General features: G+C 35.8%; 1 protein-coding gene across 1 annotated transcript in view; it reads right to left on the bottom strand.

Annotated features, from left to right (window-relative positions):
• Positions 1-26653, bottom strand: part of CCDC178 (coiled-coil domain containing 178) — a gene marked incomplete at both ends in the record, with an annotated part of 154662 nt that overhangs the window by 105310 nt on the left and 22699 nt on the right. The window contains 6 exons of the mRNA XM_084280473.1: positions 6950-7109; positions 9705-9850; positions 14089-14202; positions 17137-17298; positions 19509-19571; positions 22928-23111. Of these exons, the coding sequence (XP_084136599.1) occupies positions 6950-7109; positions 9705-9850; positions 14089-14202; positions 17137-17298; positions 19509-19571; positions 22928-23111 (829 nt within the window). The remainder of the gene's footprint in view (positions 1-6949; positions 7110-9704; positions 9851-14088; positions 14203-17136; positions 17299-19508; positions 19572-22927; positions 23112-26653) is intronic.

The following is a 26653-nucleotide window of genomic DNA, read 5'->3' as shown; positions in this document are numbered from 1 at the left end:
ACAAATGAGAATTTTATAGTTGCCCAAAATTATTACATTAATTTATCGTTAAAGTCTGTCTCATGGTTTCCTTGCGTTCCACTGATACATTCTATCAGCACAAACCAGTCATCTGAATGTCCTTAGAATTAACTAAGCCTAAAGAGAAAGACTAACCATGTTTAAGAAATCCCCTAGGAATTCATCCTGATCCTTCTTCATACAGGTACATGAGCTAAAATTCTCATCTGTAATTGTACAGGACAATCAGAATATTCAACAGACACGTGTCTTGCCCTCAAATCAGATGAAGGGTGAACTACCACAGCAGTAGTTCTAAGGCACCAATAAAATTTAAAAACAAAAATGAACCATACCTAAATATAAAAATCTTTTCTTTCCCTGCATTGGAGATGTGGCATACCTTGTGGATAGCTCCAAAACAGCTACATCCAGATTGCAGGACAACAAAAACAGTCCAACATTTTTATTTGATAAGGGTCACTATCGTGTCCTAGTTTTCAGTTACTTCAGTTGAAAATTTCAAAGGTAATTTTATGAACTTAAAGCCATGTAAGTACTAATGTTTACTTCATCTTCAGAAAACAAAGCAGCACAGACATTTAAGACTCTGAAACATATACCACCTAGCACCTATTACTGTATTTTGAAATTTGTGTCATTATGGGGAAAAAGAAGACAGAAAATATGTGAAAACAATTCCAGGGCTGGAAACTGTATCTTAACAAAATTTAATGTCCCATGTCTGGAATTTTTACTTAATTCTTCAGCTCCTATTCCTACACAGATCTTCCTACTATTCCATACAGTTGAAGTTTCAAGCATTAATGATGACTATTCAACATGTATCTTTCAGACTTGCGTTATATATTAGATTGCATGAAAACAAAACAGTGGGAATAGAATTCACAGTAGAAAATGCAGAAAAGTATTTCTTCCAAATTAGGACAACCCCACTGGCAGAAATCAAAGTATTTTTGAAATATTATGAATAAGGAAATTATAATTAAAACTGGTTTACAATCTTAGAAAGAGCCTTTGTGTTTGTAGAAAGAATAATTAATAATTGTTTTAATGTTTGAAAAAGTATTTTTAGACCATTACAATAGTACTCATTGATGCTGTTTAAAATACAAGGAGGGTTAATATGCTTTTAATTATTATGTATATGGCCTGTTTTTCAATGAAGAAACATAAAAGTAACCTTTAAAATTTCTATTAACTTTTCACTTGTACATCCCTTTGATTTTCACTCAGAGTACTATTACTGTCATGGCACCCAACCTCTAGCTATTCCTCAGAAGGGAAGGTATATGACTTCCCTATGAGCCAATAAAATCAGTGGGATGGTTATTTGGGTAATACTTCCAGCACTTCCCACAGGACAGCATATAAGTTGATACGCTACGACTACCCAGGAGCATAGAGTAAGATTCAGAAGTCTATCTTGTAACGTGGGAGTCACACATACCAGTGCAGCACACTGTTGGAAGCCACTGAGTCAACTAATTAAAGACAATTTTATAGCCAGACTGTTTGTTATCCTTACCCTGCACACACACACACACACACACACACATAGAATAGCCTAAAGGGAGCAACGGCTCTCTAGTTTTTAAAAAAATCCTCTTTTGTCATATATCTTCAAATGTAACTCTAGTGTTTACATGGATATGCTGTAACAAAGCTCTTCAGTAACATTAATATTGATTAACAATATTTTCCAAAAGTAAGAGATGGAAACTGCTCTGACGGTATTAGTGCTGCAAGACTGCAAAGAATGACTAGAAGAAAAGATGACCTAAATAGATGACTAGTAAATGATAAAAGACACCCAGTGGATTTTACCTAATACCATGATGATAAACAGCCCCCTGGATCTAACTTTGTTTTCCCTGTTTCTTAATAAAGCTTTCAGCAGTATATTATTATATTTCTATAACAATCTCTTCTGAAAGATTCCATTTTGTAGATTATTTCATTAGTAATACCCTCGACATCTGATGAAAAAACATATCATGGCTAGCTGTTAGAAACGGTCATGGATTTTCTGATATATCATTCCCCAAATGAAAATGCTTTTCTATAAAAAATAAATTGCTCATAGGAACATGCTGATTTGTTTTGAAACGAAAAACATTTAAGTTAGGGTAAAAACATTCTGATCAAATATTTGCAGACTAAAATTTTTTCAATAATAACTGATTCAAAACTTACTTATTTTAATATCTGTGTAGGGCTTTTTTCTCAAAAAGTGTATTTCCCTCTTTAAACTTTCTGTATTGTGGTAAGGAGACAAAATTGTCATTCATTTCATTAAAGGAATTTGCAAATGCCCTTTTGTATACCTGATAAATTCTCATTCAGTTTTAGATGAAACATTGCTGAACTTGGTGGAATTTTAAGGTACAATGGTAAAGAAATATCAATTCATTACCACCTTAGCTTCACCCCCCCTCCCAGTATCATGCAAGTCAAATAAATCAATAGAAAATCTAGAAACATTATTGTGTGTTAGGGGTCTTTTAGCAGAAGACTAATGTTAATTAATAGAATTAGAAAGTTCTGATATTGCTACTATTTTAAAACAGAGTCTAAGTATTAGTATACGTGTTTATGCCTTGGATAACAGAATTTCACATTTCTCAAAAGTACAAGTCAGTATATATAAAAGTCTGAATTAAAAAATTTTACATCTGCACTTCATAAATATATGATCATGTGTCCAATAGCAGATACTAATGAGAATAAATTTTCATATTTCAAGAGAGTTCTGGTCATTCAAAATGTCTTGTTCAATCTTCAAAACACACAGTAATCATTTTTACAGTTACTTTAATTGAAAGTATAATAATCACATTAGCAGCGGAAAATAAGAGCAAGCAGGCTTGTTTTGAGGTTAAGAAAACAAGGCACAACATAATCATTCTGAACGTGATCCAACACTCATTATGAATTATTATGTCAAAGCATTCTTATCTATGTGTTTAATACTGCACATATCAGCACTGAACCAAATGGCAATATGATAGTTTGGGGACTGTACCGTCTCTGTAGAACACAAGGTAATGAGATGCTGTGAGAGTAGTTACAAATAGCACAGTGATAAAATACGCCTATGAGGTACAACTTCATCATTCTACATGTAAACTTTGCTACACTCAGTAGCATGCATATCAGTAAAACAAGTCACACCTCCTATTTAACTGGGACACGTCACGTTCATGTGTAATAGTCCTAACACTTTGTAGCCCCTTTTCCTTTGAGAAGACATAATCTATAAAGTCTGCAAAAAAAGTGACAGCTCTCCAGCCAAATCATACTTGATGTGTCTTCCTGTAGTAATCAGGTACACAGAATTTTCAGCTGCTAATCGTTTTCAGTCCTGATCACGAATAGACCAAAAGAGCATTGCCACAAAATTTAGTTTTCTCTCTGATTCTGTGCTGAGGCCACTAATTTCTCATTCATATTCTTTCATAACCAGGATTTCCTTCCCGATGCTGAAAAGTATCTGTATTTTTCTCACCATATTTTCATCTACTTTAGCCATTTTATCTCTTGATAAGGCACTGTTTAATCCCCTTTATGGATTTCACAGTTCTAAATAGCTTGCAGGAGAGAGGGACCTTTTGCTCAAATAAAGATGTTACCATTTATCCCATTCATGTGAAGACATTCAAAACCTTTTTTCTTGGCCAAAAGCTTTTCCTTCCTGTTGTTCTCACTTACTGGCTTTTACTCACCCTCACAAAATCTACAAGCACCACAAAAACGACATTTTATTGGAACTTTACATAGATCTCAAGCTGGGTATTTCAGTCTCAATGGTCTTTCCAACTGTTGTTGCATCATTCTCGTCTGATTAAGGTGAAATGACTCATACACATCCATCTTAAAAATGAGATAATGAAGATCATCAGTATTCCTGACCTCCAAACTGTACTGATAGCTCTTCACCTCTAATGTATTGACATGTACATCTGCATTTCTCCTTAAGTAGAAGGAACTCTGAAATAACTTTCAATTTTCAGAGTCAAGACCCTGTTTTCCTGCTTAAATCTAGCCCTGAATCAATCAACCAAAGTATCTAACACAAATTCTCCCAGACTAAAAGATACAACGTATGCTCAGTTGCTTGAGGTTTTGTTTTCACCATAGCTCTGAATAGGTATGATGTTACCATATGTATTCATAGTTTATATAAGCAAAATCCCCTTTTAGTTTTTGTAATTCGTGACACTTGGAACAAGATATCCTAATTATTTCAATATTAAGACAGGTGGTTCTCATTCAATATATTGTCTCACTGGAATTTCCAGAAACCTGAGGTCAGAACATCTTGAACTGCCTCCTGACCTTGGAAGTTAGGGCATTCCTTTTTTATCATTTTCTCCACATGGAGGTTAATCCCATGAAGAAAACTTTTTCAGTCACCCATCTCTCACCTTAAAAATATGCTTAACTATTCCTATGGCAATGGGGTATTGAATGGTCTCACCCAGCTTCAGATCCAGAGAAGCAAAGCCTGTGAAAACTGGTCTAACACGTGTACTCCATTACTACAACAAACCAGTTTTCATCTCCAGATCCTGGGTGAGAAAACCTCATGATCATTTTACCACATTACCAGAAGTCAAGACTTTTATAGTAATTATTCAATCAAAAAATAGGAATTGAATTTTTTTTTTCATTCCACCCCTATTAAAGGAGAAAATTTATATTTACTATTCAATACAAAACAAGGCAAATTTTTTTGCCTTTTACTGTCAAGAAAGACTGCTGAAAGCTCTCCAAGTGACCTTTTCCAGAGAGCCACACTGGTCACCCTTTTAAAACTCTTGGCCCAACTTCCACAAATCATAGGTAGCCTCCTAGAAGAGAAGCTTGAAGGTTCCTGTAAATCAGGATTTACACGCTGCCTGTAAATCCTAGTGCCAGTGCCCTCAAAACTTCCTCTACCCACTGGTACAAGGTCTTCTGCCTATTTTTGTTGGGTAGTAAACTGAAGACCGCTGAAATTCTTTGATTGCCCAAAAGGTACTGGAGGAATATTTTGTTTTGCTGGTGTTACTACCACCAGTTTAGTGTTTCCTGATTAGTCAGAAAAAGATTAAATTAACTCAATATGAGGAGGCAGAGAGAGACCATAGCTGATGTAATATAAACATTTACGACATATTCTATTTTTTATTTCTTTTTATATATATAAATATATTTTCAAATGGATCAGTGCTGTTTGGGATTTTCTAGATGTGAATAAATGTTTTTATCTGAATTTTCCATAAAAAAAAGAAGATTTATATAAAAAAGACTAGATAATATCTAAGTAAAAATTTACAGGGTGATGGCGTGTGCCTCCATTCCAGTGGTAGATCTAGATGGAGAGATGCCATCGCAGAGACCAGCAATGTGTTCCAGTAAAAAACTAAAGCAGGCTCTCAAGCACACAGCATAATATTTCTACTTATATTTAACCATCAAAAGCTTGGCATAATCTCATTACCCTAACAATCATTTAATAATGAAATACTGTAAAGCACTCTGTATTTCATGTGATACCCATAACTCAGTGTGTAAAGGAAATGGGAGAAGAGATGAGACAGGATGAAACAGGGCACGTAAGGAAAAACAAATCTTCATGTCCTAGAGAAGGAGATAAGAACGGTATCTCACCAAATTATCCTTACAGTGGTTTTTGAAGTTAAGGTGATGATGAACAAGCCAGCTTATTTTTGACCTCATAAGTAATTTAACATAACAAAGGAGCTGAATATGGCATTTTGAAAGTACTAGTGTCCCTATAAAAAGTAAAAAAAGTAGCAATTGCTATTTTCTTACAAACTGAATCACAGAATGATAGGAGTTGTAAGGAACCTCAATATTCCGATCAATATAGATTTTATGAAAACAAACAGAAACATTAATTAATAAATTAGAAATAGCAAGTAAAAGTGAGTACTAAAGAGTCCTGATTGAGTAGTTTACTTTGTCTAAACTACTGTAAACTGAGAAAAGTACATGACAGGCATAAAAGTAAAGCACACAAGATCAAAAGTGAATAATTATTTTTAACACAGCTACAATTGCAAAAACCTTAATCTGTGACTGTGCCCCCAAAGGAGAAACATTTTAACGTTAACATTTTCAGGTAAAACCAAAGAAAATTATACATGAGCAATTAGGCAATTATCCATTTTCTTTGGAAAATAACTTTAAGTATGAAAATAGTACAGAAAAGAACTTAGGGAATTGTATGTGCATCTGATTTCTCTGAAGATTTTTTAGTTATTAGCACTACGTATTTTATACTTCTATTTCAGATAGCTCTGATTTCTCAGTTAAAAGTACACAGAGTCTGTCTTCCATCTGCCTGGTATCAACCCCAATATCTAAGATCCAGATGAGGGTCTTGTTAAGGAATAGCTCCTAACAGTTTGGAAACAGCTTTAGCCAAAAGACCAAAGTCTGACTGCTGAACTATCAAGAAGATTTGGTGCACTGAGCATTCTTCTTGTATTTAAGTGATTAAAGAGCAATGAAAACTTACTGATGCTGACCTTAGTCAAAATTATCTGGGATTTATTTGTTACAGAGCACTTGTTGAAAAGGAGAAAAATATTTTCAAGTTAGCAGAAGTTATGTCCTTCTTTTCTTTCCTAGAAGTATCCACAAATCAAAGTCAAAGAAAGCAGGGAAAAGAAATTATACAACAGCCCTAAGCACTGATGAAAAATGAAAAGTGCCAAAGCAAATCAATAATTTTATAATTTTCCTAGGATTACTGCTTTAGTCACATAGTCTACTACAGATAAATAGCAATTTATTTAATTAGAAATACTTGCATATGGATAAGATACTACTTACTTCATTTTTTTATAGAACTGGTATCCTTTTTAGACCTAAAAAGATTCAGAACCAAATAATACTCAGTTCTGATAGTACTCACTTCTGAATCCTTCAGGTTTTGCTTTCTAATCTGTAGTAATTCTCCATATGTTTTTTCTTCCTGCTTTAACCTTTTCTCATATTTTGCCAATTCATCTTGGAGATGATTAAATACCATCTGGACATTTTGCTGCTTAAACATCAAATCACTCAAATTTTTCCTTTGAAAGAAAAAATATTCAATGAAGTAATCAGAATAATTTTCTATACTGCTTTTTAATCTTTACTTACAGGCTTAAAGTTTAATTTTATAGTAGCCATAATAGTGTCTTCTCACAAATAATTATATCCTTCAAAAAAACCCCGAAGACATATATCATGGAGTTGTCATGAATGTTTAGACCACTTAAAGACACACTGTCAATCCATATACAATAAGTCTATTGAGATACATAACTCACAGTTTTAAAAAAACAGCTTGTATTTTTTAAAGCAACTTTCTAGAGAATGGACTGCTTCACTCCCACGTGTGACGTATCTACTCAAGTAATGATATTATGAGACACAGAATGAGTCCATGAGCAGTGCCATATTGGGTAACCACTAATTTTTTATTTCTTTGGACTGGAGGAAGAAGCTTCACTTCATTTTGTTTCTCTCTCTGTCAATACTTAGTATGTTTTCTTTACACTATGCATATAAAATGGGTAAAGTTAAGCCACTTTCAGAGATTTTCACTTTGTACTAACACTGTGTTCTCTCTGGATCTGTACGTCTGTTACTTTTAGACAGAAGCATATTTAAAAAAAAGTGTTTGAAGCCTCGAAAAGTCAAAATCAAGGCTCAATAACTGAGAGTTATTAAGAGGGTATTCTTTATTGCAGCATTGGGCTCACGGGGCATCGCTCCTCCTAACGTCTGTGCCATGTAAATGATAATTTCACATATTTATACAGATTAACTATACATATTCATTATAAGGCCTTCCAGTACCTGAAGGGAGCATACAAACAGGAGGGGAATCAACTTTTTAAAAGGGTAGACAATGGCAGGACAAGGGGGAATGGACTAAAGCTAAAGGAGGGAAGGTTTAGATTAGATATTAGGGGGAGTTTTTTTACAAAAAAAGTGGTAAGATGGTGGAAGGGGCTGCCCAGAGAGGTGGTGGATGCCCCACCCCTGGAGGTGTTCATGGCCAGGTTGGATGGGGCCCTGGGCAACCTTGTGTAGATCCAGGCCTGGAGGTTGCTGGCCGTGCCTGTGGCAGGCAGGTTGGAACTATATGATCCTTGGGGTCCCAATCCAGACCATTCTATGATTTTATGATTTCTAAGAAAATGAAGGGCTATGCAAATTACTTCCAGCCAGTCATTTGCATTAATTCCTCACAGACAGATCATGGTCAGTGATATGCTCATGACCACCAACAAAACCAAACTCCTCTTCTCTTTGAACCAAACTTCTGTTCTCAAGCACAGAGAGGCTGAATAGTCTGACAACCAGCAGGCAGAAACATGCCATCAGTTTTAGGCAAGTCACATTTTGGAGAAATTCACATGTGATGTACCTTCTGCGTCAGAAAGAAAAAAAGGAATACTAGCCGTTGGGATGCATAGTTTGAAGTCCATGAGGTTTGGTTTTGGGGTTTGGTTGGGGTTTTTTGTTTGTTTGTTTTTGTTTGGTTTTGTTTTGGTTTTGGTTTTTTTTTTCACTTTACAGTTCTTTTTATTAGATGGGATCTCTAAAAGCAATTTCTCAAGAAAAATGCAGTTTCCATTACTATCTATTTTCAGTCTTGAAGTTGGAGAATTTGCAAGAAAATTCCTCTTTGAAACAGAGATGGACTTCTTAGCTATATAGAAACAATGAATTACTGGAATGATCTTTCAGTGACACTTTGATATTATCCCTTTCTTCTCTGAGTGTCACTGGTATGAAACTACTGACTACTGGGTAAAGAGCTCTGGAAAATGAAGAGATTTTCAGTCATGGAAAGATACCTCCTGCTCTTGAAGTTCAGCAATTCCCACTGCACATTGTGTCACTCTGAATCATTCTGTTTGATCAATGGTTGGGAAAAGACCCATATCCAGTCCCATGTATTCAGCTAAAAAATTTGCATAGAATTTTTTTTCCCCTCAAACAAGAATTTAATGGGATAATTACTCAAAGATCTTTAAACACTGACAGAACAGAAGTGAATGAGATCACAGAAAGGGAGCTGCAGTATAATGATGCAAGGATCACTTTCTCACTATTTAGTCGTTGTGTACAATTCAACACTCCAAGCTTCTTGCTCTTTGACATTGCACAGCAGGTTCACCTTTATCTTTGAAGAATAAACCTGCTGTGCAATCAGCATATCTGACCCTCCAAGGCTTGCATGGCCTAGAAGGCAGCCTGCATTATCAGTTGGACAGAGAGTATCTCTCCTTTGAGACTATTTTCAGGATGCGTCATTCACAGCAAGTGTTGGTCCACAGTTCTTAAACCAGAGCAAGTACAGATCACATGGAATCTTCCATTAAGGATGAAACTCCCCATGAATATTATCAGATTTTCAAACGTAATTCTGATGTTCAAAATTCAATTTGGTAGGCAGAGAATTTATCATTAATAATTTCCGTAGATCCATTAAAGCTGCAAGCAGTGATCAGACAAAAATACCCTCAAATTATTGATGAAAGGTTTTCCTAGAAATAATAGTGTAGAATACTAAAACTATCTTTAGTAATGACAATTAAGTACAATTACTAAATTGCTTCAGTAAAAGTAATAAACTATCTTTTAAAAATCAAATCATAGGTATTTCTTACCGCAAATCAGTGAAAGATTTTTCTGTATTTTCCATCTGAAATTGCTCTATGTCCCATAATTCATTTAATTCTTTAAGTTCATTTTTTAATCTTTCTATAGTTTGAGAGTTTTCAGCAGTTTTATTGGAAATAAATGATTTTTTTTCCTGGAAATTAAAAACAAATTACATAACATATAAATCAGGCAGGGCTAGATTTCCAAATAGTGTATTATAAGCACATGATTATAAGCAACAATTCACAAACTTGTATACCCAAAGAGAACTTCTTGCAGGGGGGACAGTTGAAGCACGTAGTCCAGCTGTCAAAATTGCATTTCAATTGTAAGGGTACAGCTTTGCACGTCCAGTTATAGTTCTCCAACTTGTTGCACAATTCTTCAGCTTTATATCCATAAATTTTATCATGACACTTGCATTTTTGCTGCGCCCAATGTTATATATGGATATATGCATGTTTGTAGGCCACCATCCTCATAAAATAGATATTGTCTTTTATTTTTTGCTCTCATACATAAAAGTTTGCAAATAAGCACTGGCTTGCACAGGAAAGCTTTATTAATGATTGTGATAAGTAACAATTTTTTGCATATGAACTAAGTCTGGGCCTATTTGTTTCAGTATATGCAGAGTCAACATCTTAACTGGCAGCTTGTATTGCCAGACCATCAGTCTATTTATAAAGTGTAATATGGTTTTAGGTAGATACCTAAAAAACTTGACTGTCGGGAAAATTCAGTATTTTTAGTTGCCATTCTCCAGGGAGAATATGACTCGTTATCTCTGAAAACCAGCATTTTTTAGTTAGTTGCCTAACTAGACAGTTGTCCTCTTTAGATGTCAAGTTTTTCATAACACACTTGTCCTGTACTCTAGACAGCGGAGGATTAAAGCACAGAGAACGACTCCTGAACTCCTGCCTGCTTTCCTCAGCTACAAGTGCACAACTCAAAGGGAAGCTGACGTTAAGCTGCTGAAAACCTTTATATTAGAAAGGGTTCTCACTCAACTTCCTGTTCTACGAAAGAGAGATTAAATTGCAGTGTCTTCTTCACTCCAAAAGGGACTGACAGTCACAGGTCCTAACAGATGTCAAGATCTGTGACATAAGCAAACTCTGCTTTCGAGAGCAACAGTATCTGTGGAACAAAACTGTGGCTTCGCCATAGTGAACATGGTAAACATAAAGCACTGTAGCAGTTTAATAGTAATAAACAGGTGGGAGTCTTCCATTTGAGTGATACTTCTGAAGCGGTCTTGCTGCATTAGATTTTGTAACCCATACTAATGGACTGTAAGCAGCTATGTAAATGGGTTAAATTAAGAGGGAGTAAAATGCCTTTTGATTATCCTTATATATATATACACACAAGCATACACATATAAGTGTACACGTGTATAAATACTAAATTTCAAGACCCCACAACTCAGAGGAATACATCACAGTATTTAAATAAAGGTCAGTATTTTAAAAATTTCTTCTTTGGATACTGCGCCGTTTTTCTGAAGCAGTTGCCTGATGCATAGTCTAATGATCTCTTTTTCTGTAGGAAAGAAGTGTTGCTTAGAGGCACACCTAAAAGGTAGCTGTAAAAATAACAAGGAATCAAAGCTTTTGTAACAGATGTTAGCACAGATATGAAGGTGTACAAGGTACCACAAGAACATGATAGTTTTAAGGCCTCTGAACTTCGTGAAAGTGTGATATGTATCTGTATAAAATTAGATGGAAATTTCAGGTTCCTCACAGGAACACAGAATCATTAGAAAGAAAATGAAGATATGGTAATTAATGCAAATCCCTATGCAACTGAACCACCCGTAAAGAGTTTCAAATCTCTGAGGAAAAATCATATTAGTTTTAGGCTCAGTACCAGGAGAACTTGGAGAAATGTGATAGCCCGTGATATACAGGATGCCTGCATGATCTGGCCTGGCCTTAAACTTTACAAATAACAAAATAAGATGATTAAGATATCAGGACCAAATGTTCATAAAGAGGCATGACATGTTTGGGTTTTTTTTTGCCAGAGTCATGTTTGTGTATGAGCTGTGTTAGAACAAAAATGCCAAGAAGAGTATTTCCATTTGACTTCCTGCACTTTTTTTCAGAACTTTTAAACCAAGGTGATAAAGCCTGAAAATGTTGGCTTCCGAGCATACAGAATACTAGCTGCTGAGTCAGTGTAATCTGATACCTATTATACAAGACAGACAATTGCAATCAGGTTTTAGAACAAATAAACAAAAAAACTGTGAAATACTCTAGCTTCTGTGGTCCAAATATGGATGGTCTGAACATAGTGGCTAATGGCCAGAATCCTGCCTTAGTTGAACAAGTCCCTTGGCACTTGGTCATCCAGCTCTTCAATACATGAACAGTATTCTTCATTCTTAGTTGGTGAATTCATATGCTCTTATCTAGGTATCTAGCTTTTAGACATTTAAATTTCAGCAGATCAAATTAAGTCACTTCAAATTCAATGGTGACATGCAGAAACCCCTAGGGTATGATTCATTTTGTCCTGAAATAGGCAGACTATGAAGGACCAGGTGCATTGCTTCATCAGTTGGAAGTTGGAGACTCTATATTACTCCTGTAGTAAGAATACTATGGAATCATAGCCATTTCCTCCATAACATCCTCTAATCTACACACTGGACAAGCTTTAAACAAGCCAAAGCCTTAAGAATAGATGTCGTGGTTTTTTGCTAGGATTAAGTTAAATTTCACAAGAAGCTGTAAGGGTACAGAGTTAGGACAGCTGACTCCTTAAACTAGACAAAGGGATATTCAATACCATATGACATCATGCTGGGTATTTAAGCATAGGAGCTGGCTAGAGAGAAGAGACTGATACTCATGCGTGGGCTGTCATCAGGTTCCAGGTGGTTAGCAAACTCCACTCTGTATGACTGGCCCTGTATATTCTTTATATCTGCTGTCCCAGTAAACTTCCCTTATCCCAACTGACAAATTTTACCTTTCTCTTGTGATTCTCCACCCCATCCCACCAGGGTGGGGAGAGGATTGTGTGAGTGGCTATGTGGTGCTTATTTTCTGGCTCGATCTAAACCATGACAATAGGAGAACACTAAAAATTCTGAATGCAACTATAAAAAACTTTTCCTTAAAAACAATATAACATGATTAACATAATAGTATAGTGTGATCCTGCGCAGCTAGAAATATGAGCTACTGTAAAAAATAAGCCAGCCCCTTTTACAAAGCCCCTTTTTTTATCAAACTTCAATTGCTACAATCAAGGAATCATATCAGATTCTAAGAACACAACATTTAAGGTATCCAAGTATTGTTACCAGTTCAAAGCTCTAGAGAGCTCATAAAAAAAGGCTTTGTACATTGTTTTATTCCATTTACTCAAAACACTTCTCTAATATTCCTCCAGAATGTCAACTCAAATATTGCTCAGGAGATTGATACAGTAATTTACAGCTATTAGGAAAGACAGCATTTAAAATAATAATAAAAAGTTCAGGAAATAAATGCACTGAAAAACGTTCTAGAATTACTGATTATCTGTATGCTGACTCATCAGTCATTTCCACACGTTCTAAAATCTATTGGCAAACCAGCAGTTTGGTAGAGCACAATATTTAATGGAATGGGATGTATAAATTCCATCTTCCCTGCCAAATTTAGATACCTGTGTGAATCAATAAATTCCCCAATGCATAGTTTAAGATTTTGTCATATATAGGAAGTCTCAAAGTTTTTCAATAGAAATTACTACATTCATGACAGCTAATCTGAACAACGTGAAAGCCTTCCTTTTTTTAAAATAATACGACTCATCTTTGATGCTGTAATATTTAACTTAAGTTTATATAAAATAGAAATGTAATAATAAAATTGAACAAAATCTTAAAAAGAAAATGCTTGTTTCCTCTAACGCTTATAACGACGCTTACATAAAGCATACTGTTCCATAATGAAATTCAATAATTCCCTTTGGTGGATTATAGAGTTTAGTAACTGGTACAGCAGATATAAGCCATCGTTTACAAAAAGATGCCATCTGCTGAGCAAACATGCAATCAGCAGGCACTTCCTATTACACTAGAATCTTTTTCATCCTTTATTGATTTTCTCCATTGCATTTCTAAAGCCCCTCAAGCAATCTGAGCCAGTGTAGCAAATGAAGAAAGCAAAGGACTTCTCAATGACCCCAATATCAATTCTGCTTTGTACTTTATGCTGTCTCAAGGCTATGGACCTCATAGGTTAGTTCAAGCAAGAGACAGAAAATAGTACATACACTGTATGTATGTATATAGTTCCAAGGCAACTGTGTAGAAGTGACAGCCTAACCTTTCATATTAAACATGCTTCAAAAAAGCCATGCTAGCATTAAATTATTCACCTGTATATCATTTAATTGCTGCTGCAGAATACTTCTTTTGTGTTCCATTTGCTGTTGAGTTTGCTTCTGCTGTTTATCTAGCTCTTGTTCTCTCTGATCCAAATAGGAGAGCTTCTGGAGAGTTGATGCATAAACAGATATGTTAGCGTTCAAAAGTTATTGTCCTACATTGTATAGAAATCAGAAAATACATTCACCTTTAATTACTTTAACAGTTACCATTCTTAAGATTATTTTTGTTTTCCCTTCCATACATATTTTTCCGTCAGATGATTTTATATATATACACTATGCTTTGAATGAAAAAATGCACATTTAAAATAGAAAATATCCATGCTACTTCAGAAACTGTTTATCATCTTACAGTAAAGTATCATTGCTACTGTGCTCCCCATGCTTCTTTGCTTCCTGCCAAGGAAGATACAAATAAAGTTCTGAAATCAAAATATACTTTTGGAATTGCTGCTATGGAATTTTTATAAAGGATAACATAAATGTTTGTTACACTAAGTGATGAAAAATGCAGCTAAGGACAACTAACAAGATAAGGAAGAAGAAAGAAAATAAAGTATTGGGATATCTCATTTTTATATTTTTCATTAATCCACTTTATTATTAATTAGCACCTCAAGAAAAAAAGTTCTTCTCTGTTGTATTAATATAATTTGCATCATTAGTGTGAGCACCTATTATTCAATGACAGAAATTATTGGTAATACTTGTAATAAGGAAAATTTCATACTAGTAAATATGCTTATATAAACTCTTTAATAGTTATATTATTCAATGTTTTAAATTCCATTTAGACAATATAAGAAGGAATATTAAAGAATTAATATTTCCATTCTGAAACAGTAATTCAAACCTTTAATCAATGAGAATGTTCTTCCCTGAAATTTTCAGTATCTTTTTGTGTATCATTCAGATACAAATCTACTTGGGCAAACTCTGTTTCCAAGCTTTTAAACCTGAAGCAAATACACAGCTATAGACCATGATGTATAACTTACACCACACCCCTTTAGGTTTCCAGGAAACTAATGATGTGATCTTTGTCACAGTGTTTCTACTTAGTTTTAGTTGGGGAAGGGCTAACAACATTAGTCACTGCCGTTAATGCATTGTTTTGAAAATACTATTAGCTATTATAGGAGTCTTTTTTTTTTTTTTAAATTTTTCAATTTGACTTATTAGACCTGCATCAAAAATAAACTATCGCACAATCCATTATGTGAACTCAAACTGTTCAACATCCTCCATCTCTTCTGTAAAAATGGCCAAGCACTGCTACGTGCAGACTATGACAAGAATTATTCAAATAGAATAACACTTAAAAAAAAAACCCTGGAGAAGAGTATTTCCCATGACAAGTTATTTACTAGTAGTCAGATAACAGAACTATGAACCTACAGACTGATTCTGTAACAAAAAACTTCTACTTGCAGAAGTCGTCTTGTATCTGAGGTTTGAGCAAAAATAAAAAGTCTTGTATCTATAGTGAATAGGTTCCAGAGATCTTACTTCACTGTGCAAATGCTCCATAACAAGTATATGGTTTACTGAAAACTCCTTGCCTTAATGCTGGAAACAAACCATCAATAGCTAGTTTTGTTTCCTATTGATTTGGAAACAAAAATGAAGGCATTTTCCTTTTTCTTTCCTGGCAGTAAGGTCCAGTAAAAAAGACCTCCTCTTTCAGACACTTAAGAAATAATTACTCTTTTCACACTGATTACTGTATTTTTAATTCTGGTTCCTAAGACACTTTTTTTTTTTTTTAGCCAAAACCAAAATAAAATAAAAAAAACCCAAACAAAACCAAACCCCCAAAACCCCAACAAAACTTCAACACCCTTCCCTAGATTATAGAACTACTTGTTACAGGGCACAATGCATTCCCACCTATTGATACAGTGTGGGACAGTTCACATCTGGAAGGACTTGTTTGCAATGATTTGCATATATTTCCTGGTGGGATACAGAACAAAAGCTTTGAGTAGTAGGCAATGCTTAATTTAATCTTAATGATTGGTAGGCCCCGATTTCAGTGTTGCTGCTTTATACAAGTTTGGCTTGAGAGTCAAACTGTTTCACTCATGATAGAAAACTGAAAACAACAGATTTTTTTTCCATGTTTCCAATCATTTTCAGAGCCATTTCCCAAAAGAAGAAAAGGAATAAGCACTTCCTCAAGAAAAAAGACACAGTAGAAGAGGGATAAAGAAAATACATGGAAATTCACTTAATTAAAAAGAAAACCACTAAAAAATGCCACACAACAAAACAACTGTGAATAAATTACATTCCAAACAGTTCTGCAAAATAAAGATTGAATGATTTTGTGCAAGAGATTTCCTTCTATATGATGGACAGAACTTGCACTAAACTACCATTCAGATTTTGAATATTTCCACATCATTTCAGAACAAAATATCTCTGTTTCCACAGATGTTTGTTAAGGTCGCAGGGGGATATACAACAATCAGCATCGCTTAAGGAAATTATTGCCTACCTAGCTAAGGTCTCATGCTTATAGGATGACTACTCAGCTGACCCACATAGTATCAGGTATTTTTCAAAATCATCTGTCATTGTAATACTTTGTTTTCAGAAAGTAATTGTTTAGATAACATTATCCATGTTGCACTGTGATCTCTATTACCACTGTTGTAGCACTCCATATAAGCAAAACTTTCAAAGATCTAAAAGATCATCAGATCTAAAAGAGGAAAATCTAAAAATTAAAGAAATGCTTCTCAGTCACAAACTTCAGTTCGGATTCCTGTCCTTCTTTTGACCGGGTCTGGAATAGAGGTAATTTCCTTTTTGTAAGAAAACAGACCACAGAAGTTATGAGAGACAGATTTTTTCTAATACAGAAAGCAAGAAAGGTGAAAAATAAGGCTGGAATTATGCTGTATGTTTTGTTTTATCAAAGCATAACTGATATATTGTTATATAGCTTAATAACTATGAACTCTTTTTTATTTTTTTTCTAATAATGACCCAAAATATACTAGTGAATGGTCCAGAATCTAGTACTTCTACCTTATGGTTGTCTTGAAGTATATCTTTCTTTATTTTACACTTTTTTTCTAGATCAGCCACATGTGTCTCAATTTCCTCTATTCTCTTCATATCTTCTTCTCTTTTCTTGAGTGTCTCTTTTTGCTTTTTCTCTAGCTCATCATATATTGCTTTAATCCTATCCTGTTTATTAAAATACATACAGAATTAAGCCTTCAAACAGAAGTAGAGCTTGAAAAATTAAAATCTGAAAGAACTTGTATACTCTTAAGTTAACTAATACATCACAAGTTGATGTCTTCAAAATGTCTTCAAAGGGACTGAAAAGTTGGCCATTAAGTTAGCATATGTAAGAAATCTTCAAATATGAAAAGTTGAATAGCCAGAACAAGCAAACACAAATGTGGCAGAGGAATCAGAAAGAAATATTAGGAAATGTAAAAGTGACAATGAATCAGACAATTAATTTACAGTACTTTTTAAGCAAATAGTAGAAAATAATTCCATAAAAGAGGAAATAAAATTTTTAATATTAATGTCAAGAGTAAATATCTTTTCCAACGGGAAACATAATCATCATAAGCATGTTCCTAGGCTTTTTTTAAAACAAAGTATTGAAGAAAAGGAAAATGCTGCAGAGTGAAAAGGAACAAAATGTTTGCAAAACAAATCAACACCCTTCAAGGCTAGGGAATACAAGATCCAGATCACATTCACTCTGCCCAAAGAAATAAAGAAAAAGATAAAGAAATACCATGTACCAGCAGCTGTGGTCTTCAGAATTTCTAATATCCCAAATTTCTAATATCCCAAATTACAGTGTAGCAAAGTGTGAATACACAGCTTCTGATATTGATATATATACACACACTCACATGTATGTTTTTATTTATTTCAAGTGGAATGAAGCTGGCAACATTTTAAATTCCTTTCAGTTGTAGAAACAGACTGAAATACACCAAGAAGTTTATGGAAAAGAAGGCAAGAAATGATGATACATGTGACTAACTCATCCAAATTATTATGCTGGGTGGCAAATAACTCTTTTTTTTCTAGTTTTAAATCATAGTCTACAACCATAGTTATTCTTAGCAGGAGCATTTCAAGTAGTAAATGGAGCATAATATATGAATTCCTATAGAATGGCACAATATTAGGTGAAGTTACAGATAATGTTCCAAATGACAACACAGTTGATAGGTGGAATGGACAAGGTTCCTCAAAAAAGCACTAATATTTTTGGATGTGTGTTGCTTTATGGTCTGACAGCATTCGGACATTCACATTGGCTGTCTCAGAATAGAGTCTCATCTAAACTGCTTTGCACTTTCACAGTCATTAGTAAATGATAGCTTTTTCACTTTCAACATCCTTTGACATCACCTTGAAGTTTTGTCCTATTAATAAGGAAAAACCTCTTGACAGCAAGGATATGAGGGTTGTCTAACCCAGAGAAATGAGGCTTTAGAAGAAAAATAATTAAAAAAAAAAAGTTTGGCTGAAACAGAAATTTAAAACCACATTAAATGAAGTACAAGATGCATCCCAAGAACCTCTTTATACTGAAAAAACCATGAACTACAATGGAAAAAGCAGTTCCGAGCACATTTACTTCCCATTAGGAAAGTGTTCTTTTGTTTCTGTCTGTAAAAGGAAAGAAGTGTGTTTAATTTGCCATTGAGGATCTTTATCAAGAATCAGGAGAAAAAAGGAGATTTTTAGTTTCATTGAATAATTTAAAAAGACCAGCACTGAATACCGAAAAGGGAGGAAGGTGTTTGGAAGCACCAAATCAAGCCTGTCATGCTGTGGCAGTCAGACTCAGAAATCTTCCCTGCAGCCTTGCAGGAATCCCTCTTCCAAATGATATATGTAGATGGAATACCCCTTTTGGTGATACCAAACTTGGGATTTTATTCCGAGGAGCTGAAAAAATGTCAATACTTGCCTGAGGATGGTTGAAAAACATTACTGAGTTATGAAGAAAAAAGCTACATTTGACAATCAAAAAGAGGACACCCAAGTGTGTGGTGTGAATTTAGCAGTTCATACCAGGAGAAAATAAACAGCGTTAGTACAGGAACTGAAGTAAGAAAAATAAATTCAAATGACAATCTCACTGCATATGCAGACTATTACTAATTGTTTTTTTATCTTTTAAAACAAACTGGAAATGATTGCAAATAACTGGGATACAACAAGAAGTGTTTCGTATTTTCATAAGTATTTATATTTTCCTAGTTGCCAAACAGCAGGCATTATTACTTAGCAGGATCCATTAGCCTTCTATGTGAGTTGGTTACAATGTACTCAAAATTAATTCATGGTAGGAAGTATGAAGGACATAGAAGAACAACTCATATTTAAAGTAAAATGGTTACTGTCATGTTTACCTGGGTCACTTTCCAGACTCCTTTTTGATCTTGAATTTCTTTTTTAAGATTCCACTTCAAATTCTTAGGAAGAAAAAAAAAGCACCATATACATTGCATAAGAAAACAAGTTAATGGACACCAGCAATGAAAATTTAACACTAATTTCACAGTAAGCATGAGCATGGCTTTAAATTTTTTTTCTCAAGCATCATAAAATTACATTTAAAAATGAAATTTCAGCAGTCTTGGGCAGAAGAGGTAAATTAATATAGATCATATCATAAGAAAAGCAACATGTTTTTAGATGAAACATTTATTTTTGGTAGCATAAAATAATTAAATACATAAAGAAGCTGAGTTGGCTTACCTAAATCGATATTGAACATCATATGCTCAAAATCTTAAAATCTCAGTGCCTTCTATATTTTATATGAGGAGACCTTTTTGCACTTTCTAGTAAAAATCTAACAATCTTAGTGCTTCCTTATGGGAGTATCCTATCACTTCTAGGATAACGGTTATATAGCACATTATAGATTGTGCCTTGAAAACGTCTACTTTAATGTATGTCAGATTAGAAGGCTATCATAACTGTACCTGATTACAATCTAAGTCAAACTCTAATTAAGTCTTTTTGTTTCCTTTTTAGAATGAATAGGAAGTGGAAAACTGATTAACCAAAACCAGGCACAAAATAGCCAAAACCAGCTGCCAAACATCCCCATATATTCTCAAATCTCAAATCACAATGACTATTAGGAATGTCAAGGAAATAGAAGTGACCAAGATCAGTGCTCATGTGGAAAACACATCCCGTAACCGATGAGTAAGAGACTTTTTCCAGATTAAAGTGTATACGTTTGCTCCAAGGATAACTTCAAACACGAGCATGTTCCCATGGCACTGCCTTCTCCCTCACACCTTCTTCATCACATAAGAATCAAAATGTCTCCGTCTACTAGTGGAACAGTAGCATCTCGATTACTCTCTTATATGCAGCAGCATTTTGGATGACTACTGACAACACTGGGTGATTGCATGAAGACATTTTCCACTCTGTTCAGTAGCCCAAGGATACCGTTTAACTGGTGGCTACAGACACTTTTTCCAGGCACACAAGGGGGTAATTGCTCTCATGGAATATCAGCAGAGATGAGGCAGTCAACTATAAATTGCACCTTAATTTACATGATCACATTCCAAATTCACCACTATTCAACTGTTGCTTAGCTAGAGCTGTATCTTAGCTTTTCTGCACTCCATTCACACTTTTGCCTTGCAAATAGCTCTTGCAACTGGTTATCTTCCCTGTGCATGTCTTACGTGTATGCTTTAATTTTTTAATTTATTATAAACACAATGATTTTTCTAATTTATGGCAACTAAGACTAAATATAGCAAAGTTAACCTAAAGTTCTTGACAGAATGGTCATTCTGCAAGTGGTAGGAAAGGAGGTATGCATTAACAAGGGCACTGAAGCAATCTGAGCAGTGCTGGAAAGCAACCATCATGGTAGGCAGGACTACAAGTAATGGCTTCATGTAAAAGTTAAGTTGTGCCAATGAGTAAACCAGAATACCTACAGAATGAAGTTCCATCACTCACCATAAATGCATAACATTTCTGACTGACTACGTGCCAGAGTGTTACTACTACATCTATGACATTGGAAAGGAGCTTAAGAAACAACAAAATACAAAAAATAACACTCTAGTAAAATATAAAAATGCATTTTTATAAAACTTAAAGAAGCTTAATAAAAGCTTTAAGGTACAGCTAAGAGTACCAGAATCTAGTACTTTAACATACTTTTACCTTTGTCAAATAAGTAGGTGAAAAGAAAATCACAGCATCACAGAATTGTAGGGGTTGGAATGGACCTCAAGAGATCATTGAGTCCAAGCCCCCTGCCAAAGCAGGTTCCCTAGGACAGGTCACACAGATAGGTGTCCAGATGGGTCCTGAATATCTCCAGAGAAGGAGATTCCACAACCCCCCTGGGCAGCCTGTCCCAGGGCTCTGTCACCCTCACTGTGAAAAAGTTCTTCCACATGTTGGTGCGGAACTTCCTGTGCTCCAACTTGAGGCCATTGCCCCTTGTCCTGTCCCCACAGACCACTAAAAAGAGGTTGGCTATTTCCCCCTGTGTCCCAAACTTCAGCTATTTATAAGCATTGATCAGATCCCCTCTCAGTCTTCTTTTCTCAAGGCTGAGCAGCCCCAGTTCATTTAGCCATTCCTCATAGGGTGGAGATGCTCCAGTCCTTTAATCATCTTCATAGCCCTTCCCTGGACTCTCTCCAGGACATCCCTGTCTTTTTTATACCAGGGAGCCCAGAACTCGACGCAAAACTCCAAGTGGGGCCTGAGCAGGGCAGAGTAGAGGGGGAGGATCACCTCCTTTGACCTGCTGGCCACACTCCTCCTGATACACCCCAGGATCCCATTGGCTCTCTTAGCCACCAGGGCACACTGCTGGCTCATGGCCAACCTGTCATCTACCAGGACCCCCAGGTCCTTCTCCACAGAGCTCTTCTCCAGCAGGTCATCCCCCAGACTGTACTGACACAAACGGTTAATTGGCTTAATATACCAATGCATATTATAATCAGGAAAATACTATTAAAGTTCTACATTTTACTGATTAAAAGTTAGGATATCCTAAAATTATTACAGAAAAATGTAATCAGTGACTGTGAAATTCTTTCTTTCCAGGCAATCTATACACACAGCAGAAGATCTAGGGATAAATATGCAAAACACCATTTATATCCCCTGGTAGAAAAAGACCCTTCAATTTTTCCCATATTACTTTATTTAAATATTTCTGAATGCTGGATCTTAGATCCTGCCATAATAAAACTGATCCTAAAATCTGGATGAACATAATATCATTCATTGAGAATTATGTGAACTGGAAAAACAATAGTCTTGTCTTGTGGGTTTTCATAGTTACAGCAAGGCTTCTGTAGAAGGATGAATTAAAATGTCAATTCTATATAACTAATGACATCCAAATGATAATTATATATTTATTCCTAACGTAGTATTCCATTTGCAATGGTTACATTTAATATCAATTAAAACAACACTGATTTATGAATTCTTCTAATCATTTACTTGCATAAAGAATGATATTGTTATTTGTTTAGTATTCATTTTAAATCCTGTAGAAATAACAAAATCTGTGCATGGTTGAGAATATTTGAAGTGTCAACTTTGCTTTTTAGCCTGCCATTACCTGTGACCATTTAGTAGCCAATTGCTTTTCTCTTCCAGAGACTATTACTATTTGTTGTTCTTCAGGTGTTTTAAAATACAGTTAAGGCTTTATTTTTTTTAATGTTACGTTAGTTGTCCAATAATTCTTTCATACATGGACCAGTATTTTCAATTATTCCCCTCTAAAAAAGTAATTTAAATTTTAAAAGTATACCTTGTAAGAAATATCTTCTGCAGTTTTGGTTTTTTTTAAGTTATCAAACTTTCTCTTTTTTTCACTGTAGGATGATTCAGCAATACAGAGATCTTCATTTAGCCTTTCTACTTGCCGCTCAATCTTAGCCACCCTTTTGCAGATAGATTCAACTTCTGACTGATATTCCTTCGTTTTTCTTGAACTGTCAAAATAAAACAGCCAATCTTGTATTTCTTTATGTAAAGTACAGTAATAAAAATTAAATTTGTTATTGAATAAAGCTAATTTGATATTAAAATCAAGACCAGCATTTTATCATCTTGCTATCTGATGCTAAATACACCAGGCTTTTCCTCAAAACTTCCAAGTCTCTTTATTCATGATAGTTCATAGACCTCAAACAATTATCTTTTTCATTTTTTTTCTTTTCCTATATATTTGTACTGTTAACCTGTATGATGGAATCACAAAATGTCTGAGGTTGGAAGAGACTTCTGGAGGTCATCTGATCCAACTATCATGCTCAAGCAGAGGCATTTTGAATATCTCCAGTGATGGAGAATCCACAGGCTGCCACAGCAACCTGTGCCAGTGCTTGGTTACCCTAACAGTGAAAAAGTGCTTCCTGTGTTCATACAAAACAACAGGTGTTTTGATTTTTGCCCATTGCCTCTGTCCTTGTCCCTAGGCACCATTAAAAACAAGCTGGCTCCATCCTCTTCACCCCTTCCCTTCAGATATTTATATACATTATTAAGATCCCTCCTGAGCTTTTTCTTCTCCAGCTCTCTCAGCCTTTCCTCATAAAAGAGATGCTCCAGTGTCTTTATCATCTTCATCGTCCTTTGTTGGACTGCCTCTAGTATGTCCATTTCTCTTTTACTAGGGAGCCCAAGACTGGACAAAGTACACCAGGTGTGGCCTCTCTAGAGCTGTGAAGAAGGATCACCATGACCTGCTGGCAAGACTCCTAATGCAGTCCAGGATGCTATTAGCCTTCTTGGTGGGAAAAGCACGTTTCTGGCTCATGTTCAACTTGTTCATTCATCAGGAACTCCAGGGCCTTTTCTGTAAAGCTGCTTTCCAGCTAAATGGCCCTCAACATACCTTGGTGCATGGTGGTGTTCCTGCCTAGGTGTAGGACTTTGAACTCCTCTGTGTTGAACTTCATGAGGTTTCTGTTGGCCCATTTCTTCAGCCTGTCAAAGTCACTCTCGATGCCACAGCAGGACTCTCTGGTGTATCTGCCATTCGCCCAAGTTTGGTGTCATCTGCAAACTACCTGAGGGTACATTCTGCCCCACCATCCACATAATAAAGATGTTAAACTGGACTGGACCCAATATTGACCCCTCGGGTACACTACTAGTTACTGGCCTCCCACTTGATTTTGTGCCACTGAACACCACTGTTCACTGACAATTCAGCCAGTTTTAATTCCCCCACTGTCTGCTCATCCCGCTTGTACATCAACAGCTTGTATCTGAGGATCTTAATGTGAGACTGTGTCAGAAGCCATACTGAAGTCCAAGTAGGCAATATCCATTGGTGTCCCCTCCCCTACCAAGCCAGTCATTTCACCAGAGAAAGTTATCAGCATGGTTAAGTATAGTGTCCCTTGAGTGAATCTATTGAGTACTCCTGATGACTCGCTTGTCCTTGTGAAACGTGCCTCAAATATGGTTTACAGGATTAGCTGCTCCATCACCTTCCCAGGGACTGAGTTGAGGATCAGTAGCATGTAGTTCCCTGAGTCCTCCTCTTTGACTTTTTTGAACATGGGTGACATTTACTTTCCTCCAGTTCTCAGGTATTGAGAGGTCAGTCTTACAACAACATCAGCAGGCTCACTCAGCAGTCAAACTGAATCAAATACAAAAATCCTGCAGGTGAACATCGATACTACTTTGACTGACAGAGTACAACCTCTGTATCATTCGAACTTAATGTTCTTCAATGAATGTTTCTTTGTAGAAGAATGGTATCACTGAAAAACAAACTGTTACTACTGCTGAGTATCTGCTGAATTAGAATGATAAACATAAATAGTATTGTAAAGATCTACATAGGACATAGAAGATTGTTTCCAATAATCTGCAAACCAGGCAAGCACTGATTACACATTTCCTTAGCTGAATATTTCTCTCAAAGATCAGCTCCTTTAATACAGGGTGTCATTTTCTTAGTTAAAGGAAGGAATTGTGATTTAGCTTAAAAACCCCAAACATTTCTAACTGCACAAGGACTAAACTTCATTGGTTACTTCATACACAAACACACACACACGTACTCTGTACATTCCACTTGCAGTGTACATGAACTGCTGGTGTATACGGTCTTACAGTCAGCAGTATCTTCTATAAAGTCCTTGAAAAACCTGTAAGATTGTGCAAGCCCACAACAACTTAATTTCCCTTCCCAAAATTCAAGCAAAAAGCAAGAGAACAGAGAGCATTGCCTACATGCATCTTGATGAACTTTACTTAACACATACCATGCATGTAGTATGCATTACAATTGTCCTTTCTCTATTAAGAGATTGTTCATGGCTACACTCAACTTAATGTTATTCCCAAGCAGTTAACTAAGCTGATGGAGACAGGAACTCAGGCTAAATAGAACTGAAACTGCAACATGATCTTTCCAAAATACAATATATGACCTAAAGTCTTCAGCAATGTGTCACAGTTTAACCCTGGCCAGCAAATAAACAACATGCAGCTGCTTGCTCCCTCACAGTGGATGGGAGAGAGGATCAGAAGAGTGAAAGTGAGAGAACTTGTGGACTAAGATAAGAATAGTTTAATAGAATACATAAAAAAGGACAATAAGAATAATAAATATTAATAATATATACACAAAAGAAGTGATGAACAGCACAATTTTTCTCCACCTGAAGTGGATGCTACACAACACCCTTGGCTGCTGTGAAAGATCTCCAAACTGCCCAGTCTCTCAGCCCACATGGGCAAGCAAAGCAAAACAAGGAGTTCATTCACCATTTCCCATCAGCAGGCAAGTATTCAGATTCTCTGCAAGACCCCCAGCTGGCACACTAGGCCCCCAACTGCTGCTCAGCCCCATAGCCCATCCCCAGTTATAAATGGAACATGACATTATATGGTATGGAACATCACTTTTGCCAGTTTGGGTCAGTGTCCCTCTCTGTGTCCCCTCACAGCTTCTTGGGTGCCACCTACCTTCCCCTTAGCAGGGCAGTGTCAGAAGCTGAAAAGTTCTTGACTGCTTGGCAACTAAAAACATCTGTGTGTTGTCAGCACTGCTGTCATCCTAACTCCCAAACACAGCATTACACCAGCTGCTAGCAAGAAAAGAAACTCTATCCCTGAAACCAGGACACAATGTCACCCACCTGTAAGACCCGGTGCTGACTGGTTTGTGTAAATTCACATACAAGCATTATTCAAAGATATTGCAAAAGCTACAATAGCCCTACTAACAAACTGAGCAGTACATGATACCCATCTGATACTGTCATGGTTTAACCCCAGATTGCTCAGGCAACTCAGGGTGATTCGATTATTTAGATGCTGTAGGGCTGCAGATGATGGGAGTTTTCCCTGCACCAGCCGGGAATCGAACCCAGGTCGCAAGAATGGGAATCTTGCATGATACCACTACACCACTGGTGCTTCCTGACAACATCTAAATAATCAAATCACTCCACTCTGAGCTGCCCTGAGGCGCTGTATACTCATCACTTTAGACACTCCTTAAATACAA

Source organism: Gallinula chloropus (assembly GCF_964237585.1).
Source record: "Gallinula chloropus genome assembly, chromosome: 2".
Lineage (NCBI taxonomy): Eukaryota > Metazoa > Chordata > Aves > Gruiformes > Rallidae > Gallinula > Gallinula chloropus.
This window is presented reverse-complemented; position numbering and strand designations above follow the sequence as displayed.